The following is a 6,135-nucleotide window of genomic DNA, read 5'->3' as shown; positions in this document are numbered from 1 at the left end:
GTTTGGGGTGGATTTATGGAGGATATTGACTTAGCAAAGAGATGAATAATAGCTTGTTTATAGACAACAGACATTGGGCTCCATGGAGGCAGTCAACTTGTTTATAAATCCATCTTTACAGTGACAATAACATTCTTTGTTCAAGGGATTCATGAACACTAAAATCAGTAAAAGTTACAATTTAAGAAATATACTAAACATATTTATACAAAAGCACTATACTTTATTAAACTCCATATAAAATGTGGTGATTAAAAACATTAAATAGGCCATGAGTTTTACTTTGAAGATCACTAAGTCAGTTTTTAAATGTAGTTATTTTACTTTGGTCACCTCAGCTGTCTTATAGCCCTTCCTCCTTCATTACAAGCAGGTGCTGTAAATAGTAACTTTCTGGCTTATATCCTTCAGGAGTGAACGGACTTCTCCTTCCAGTCTTTCTAATTCTTGAGCTTTATCTTCTAAATATTTTTGATTGTCCTCATATTTTCTTTCTAAATCTGTGAGAGAGAAAAAGGAAAAGTCTGAGCAATTTATACTGTGATGATCTCAAAACCTAATAATTATCTTTGCTTATAAGGTTTTATTAAGTGTCTGAGACAAAGTGAATGGATTTTCACCTTTTAAATAAAAAACTATTAATATACTTATTTTAAAATGCTTTGTGAAAGCATGAACCTAGGTGAACAGACTGACCTTTCAGGAGCTGAAGCTTGCTGTTTGCTTGAGCCAAAAGCGTTTTTGCTTCATTTTGTAGCATTTCAGCTTTCCTTCTGGCATCAGCTGACTCTTCAGTTTTTTTGGCAATTAAATTTTCTACTTTCTTATATTTTTCATCAAGTTCACCATCCAGAGTCTGCAGTCCCACATTTAGACACAACGAAGTGATAATGTTAGTGTCAATAATTACATATAAGAACAGTAGTATAATTGTGGCAAGCTTGGGTCACATAGGTATTAACTTGGACAGCAAGCATTCTGGATTAAGGGCCCCCATCAAGGGGGCTCAGGCTTCAAGCTATTCAGTGGTAAACAATTGAAAACTTAATCTTGAAACAGTGGAATTACATACAATATTGACATAACTTTTAAAAACATTTTGGAGTTTTAACTGGCCTCTAGGGCTAAGCCCTCTCCTGCTGATTAGCACTTTTCTATGGAGACATTGTAGAGAGAGTAGGAGTTTCTCAAAAGTAGATGTGCTGAGATCCAAACATTTAAATTTCAAGAAGGGCTCATTTTGAAGAAATGGAGGAGGGCCATCTGGATTCTTGACTAATTTAGGGTTTGTAGAGACTTGTTACTAAGAAATTGGAGAAAAGACAGCATATGTGGGTGGTTGAGAGGAGAAATTGGTGTAGGTTTGGAAAGATGCTTACAAGTGATTCTTTTGAGAAACACTTTGAACAATAGCCATTGTTAATAGGAATTTCACATCAAGGGGTTTTGTTCCTATTTATTGTAATCAATGTCATGTATGCAAAATGATCTGTAAGAAGATTATTTGGGAAATTTATGCTCTCAGAACTGCAGGAAACGAGTGGAAAAGGAAGACGTGGAAGTGAAATTTTCTTATTGTTTTGTTCTTTTCCCTGACCCAAGACGTATAGGGTAGAGTGGAAATTCTACAACTAGAGAAGTGAAGAAAGAGCATTGAGATCGGTAAGAGCTGGCACCTGGATATGCTTTTCTTTAAACTGGGCGGGAGATACAAGTTCCCACCCCAAAGCCAAAGATCTTGAAATTAATTTTAGTTATAACTCCCTACAGTATGAACATTCTCCCCAAAAGTTTAAAAGGGTTCCTTGGAAATAAAACCCAGATAATTTAGAAATAAATTACTTGGCTTCTTGGTGAAAAAATTGCATCATGTGAGATTTTCTCTGCAAAATTAGAGTACCTTCCAGTGAGAAGCAAGAGAAGGGGGGTTTAATTCAAAATGAGTGTGGAAGGGGTGAGATGTTGGTTCTCCTCCTACTAGCTGGTCTCTGTTGTGAACTCTTTAATGATTTCTCAAGTGGCCAGGTAATTACTGTATGCCATATAGATCTTCCTGATTGAAATACAGAAATAGATGCTCAATATGCTTGTTTTAAGACTTCCACCCCTAAGTTAATTTCATTTTTCAAAACCCGGTCTACGTTTGGATTTGAGGATCTAGGTCACGCTTATTGGATACTTTTCATATCCACTTCCATTCTTTTCCATCTGTGTCTAAAGACTGCTGTGTCGGGACAGGTCATTTGGAAGTTTCTGATGACTAACCATATTAGGGCCGTGTTCCTTAATCCCAAGGAAGGCAGTGAGACTAGTTGCTCCTTGACCAACACAGCCATGAAGTGACAGAGATGTACTTGCCTTTTTAACGTCTTCGGCACTTTGTTTCACAGCATAGACTACTTTTTCAATATATTCTGCCTCCCCAGAGTTCTGCGCTGCCTTCCGCTTAAGTTCCTCCATATTCCTTTCCAGCTCGCTGATGCGCTGGGAGGCGTTGAATAAGGTTTCCTCAGAAGCTGCTGTTTCAGACTCAATCTAAAAATATAATGTCAGTCATTCAGCAAGCCATTAACCTAAGAGGTGGTAGGAAGTGCTATGAACATAAGTTCTAGGAAGATTTAAAAGACTGCTATGCCATTTTATTCTAGACGGAAAGAAGTAATTATTAAAAAGAAAATATAATTTCAAAGAAGCATAGTAAAGTGCCCAACTTTAAATGGTGTTTGACACATCTCATGTTAACTGTATTCTTTTGGTACTTCTGGTGATCGAGGCTGAAATGCACATGAAGTTTCTCCTTAGGGTAAGAACCACCCCAGGCAGCTTGTGTTGAGAAGCACTTTAAGGACATCTGCAAATGTTGGCCAATGATCACAAATAAACAGATGTGAGAAGAGGGATTTCCACATAAACTGCCAAATGTTTGTGGGAAAATTATAACTTCCAGTCACCTTTATTTTTTTCTATCAACTTGAAAGGAAACTCTAGTAATGGAGTTTATGGCACTTCAGAAACTACCTGTAAAGTTAATTACTGAAGACATAGAGACCAGGAATGTTAAGACTGCACAATTATTGATAGGATTGGGAAATGGGAGCTGTAAATAAAGTTAGTTAGGGGAAAAACATCATCTGGGCAACTGGCGAAAAATCCACATTTGATTTCAAAGTATAATGAATAAACATTGATTTTTTTTTTTTTTTTTAAGACTAGCCAAAGTATGCAATCTGGCCCATGATAGAAAAACCAGTTTCACTCAGCACTCCCTTTTTCTTAGAAATGATTCTTAAGGATAGGTCTATTTCCATAGGATTATCTCTGAGTAATAATAATGCCATAGCGAAACTAAAATTTGTATTTCAAACCAAATGATTATTAATTAACTTAGAAAAATTCTTAGAGGCGGATAAACCAAGATGGCGGCATAGGTAATCATCTATATTTGCTGCCTCTCACAACCACATCAAAATTACAACTAAACAGCAGAACTACCATCCAGAACCGCAGGAAAGCTGGCTGAGTGGAAATTCTACAACTAGAGAAGTGAAGAAAGCGCACTGAGACCGGTAAGAGGTGCGGAGACGCAGAAAGTGCTGGCACCTCGATGTGCTGTTCTTTATTATAATTTTTTAAAATATATTTTATTGATTTTTTACAGAGAGGAAGGGAGAGAGATAGAGAAGTTAGAAACATCGATGAGAGAGAAACATCGATCAGCTGCCTCCTGCACACCCCCTACTGGGGATGTGCCTGCAACCAAGGTACATGCCCTTTACCAGAATCAAACCTGGGACTCTTCAGTCCGCAGGCCCACGCTCTATCCACTGAGCCAAACCGGTTAGGGCGGATGTGCTGTTCTTTAAACTGAGAGGGAGATATAAGCTCCCGCTTGCTCTGAACTCGTTACAGGTGAGACTTGGGGGGACCCAGACACATACGGGGAGAAACTAGACTGGCATTGGGACAGAAACGTGAGGGCGGCTTACTCTTAGAGGTGCTTGCAGTAATCATTGTTCCTGCATGGGGCACGGAGAACCAGGGACTTCTCCGGTTCAGGGCAACCACTGCAGTTTGCTCTGCCCTGGTGATTCCCAGAGACTCCACCCCACCCAATTTACAACTCTACCCAAGCTGCTCGCATCAGCTTTTGCATATGAATGGCGTGTCCTTTTCGCTTAAAACAAACTGCAGCTGGGTCAGAGAACCCCAGAGATTCCAAAAGAAGGCCCACTACCTGGCAGCAGCAGCAGCAGCGGCCTTGCTTCACAGCTGGGCCTCATCTGGGCACTTCCAAACACCATACAAAAAGGAGGAATCTGCAGATGTCTCTGTAGCTCCTGCTGGGCAGCCCCAGACAGTGGCTGACCTTGCACCTCCTTGGAGATGATAACAGATTACAACTCTTCACATCCATAAGAGACACACTCAAGGGGCAGACTCAGCACCAAAGCCCTACTGAAGCAAGTCCTGCCCCATGAGGGCGTTTCCTGCACAACAGATCTTCCAGTGTAGACAAGCTGGTCACCACAGCCAGTTGGCCTGGAGGTCAATTCCTCCCAGTGATACCAACAGCAATCAAGGGTTAACTACAACAAGACTGCGCAAATATCCCACAAAGGGGTGCATCAAGAGCATCCACCTCAGGTGACTGGGGAGGCTGAGCCACTGGGCCCTATAGGACACCAACCACACAAGGCTACTCTGTCAACTCAAGGAGACTTAGCAGCTAACCAGTACTGAAATAAAGAATACTATACAGAGATCCAACAGCAGACTAGAGGATCCCAAGAATCAAGTCAAATATTTGAAATACGAAGAAGTAAAAAACACCCAACCAGAAAAGCAAAAAGAAAAAATAATCCAAAAATATGAAGATAGTGTAAGGAGCCTCTGGGACCACTTAAAGCGTACCAACATATGGATTATGGGGGTGCCGGAAGAAGAGAGAGAGCAAGATATTGAAAACCTAGTTGAAGAGATAATGACAGAAAACTTCCTCTACCTGGTGAAAGAAATAGTCTAGGAAGCGCAGAGGACCACACCAAGGCACATCATAATTAAACTGCCAAAGGCAAAAGACAGAGTATTAAAAGCAGCAAGAGAAAAACAGTTAATTACCTACAAGGGAGTACCCATATGACTATCAGCTGATTCCTCAATAGAAACTATGTAGGCCAGAAGGGAGTGGCAAGAAATATTCAAAGTGATGAATAGCAAGAACCTACAACCAAGATTACCCAGCAAAGCTATCTGACCTTCACAGACAAGAAAAAGCTAAAGGAGTTCATCACCCCAAACCAGTATTATATGAAATGCTGAAGGGTATTCTCTAAGAAGAGGAAGAAAAAGGTAAAGATAAAAATTATGAACAACAAAGTGACAACAAATACATATTAAGTGAATCTAAAAATTTTTCTTCCGTTTTTATTATGGTATCACTTTCAGCCACAGAACAATTTTAGTGTACTCAAATATATCTGTTCTTTTTATTATAATTTCTAGAGGAACAGCATATTCATTTACACTTCTAAAATTGGAGTATTTTTACACATTTCAAAATAAATTTTCCTCCATTTATATATCACTATGTTATACATAGTTTACTGGTTGGTTCATTAACTCTAATACCAGTTTTATAATTAACTAGTGGCCCAGTGCACGGCTTCTTGCACATTGAAAGAAAATTAATTAGAAGGTGGCTGGTGCGACTGGTCAAGACAGGTTGGACACACCTTTGAGCCAACCTCCTGTGGTCCCTCCCCAGGGTCTGCAGAGTGAGCGGGGTCCCTCCGGCAGGTGGGGTCCCTCGGCCTGACCTGCGGGTTATGGGCTGAAACCAACTCTGACACCCCCCGAGGGATCCTGGAGTGCAAGAGGGCACTCTGTAAAGTTGCTGTTGTACAGGATGTGGAATGCAAACGCAAGTGTGCAGTAAACCAGATTCAGGGTTGACAGTGCCCCAGCAACAACATAACCCACGGCCGAAGGTGGAATCGCGCATCCCGGTGAGAAATCGGGATCTCTCCTCTCTGGTTCCGGGGTGCGTCACCCAAGAACCACTGCAGCTTAGCAGCTCCTGTGATGAGCATCTGCCCCCTGGTGGTCATTGCACCTCATAGTGACCGATCGGATGTT

General features: G+C 40.7%; 1 protein-coding gene across 1 annotated transcript in view; it reads right to left on the bottom strand.

Moving 5' to 3' along the window:
• Positions 1-202: 202 nt before the first annotated feature.
• The window catches only part of LAMB1 (laminin subunit beta 1), a 71,916-nt gene continuing 65,983 nt past the window's right edge, over positions 203-6,135 (bottom strand). The window contains exons 31-33 of the mRNA XM_006774860.2: positions 2,359-2,535; positions 697-856; positions 203-500 (exon numbers count right to left, since the gene is read on the bottom strand). Coding sequence (XP_006774923.1) covers positions 364-500; positions 697-856; positions 2,359-2,535 — 474 coding nt within the window. The 3' untranslated portion in view covers positions 203-363. The remainder of the gene's footprint in view (positions 501-696; positions 857-2,358; positions 2,536-6,135) is intronic.

Source organism: Myotis davidii, unplaced genomic scaffold, assembly GCF_000327345.1.
Source record: "Myotis davidii unplaced genomic scaffold, ASM32734v1 scaffold125, whole genome shotgun sequence".
In the NCBI taxonomy this organism is placed as follows: domain Eukaryota; kingdom Metazoa; phylum Chordata; class Mammalia; order Chiroptera; family Vespertilionidae; genus Myotis; species Myotis davidii.
This window is presented reverse-complemented; position numbering and strand designations above follow the sequence as displayed.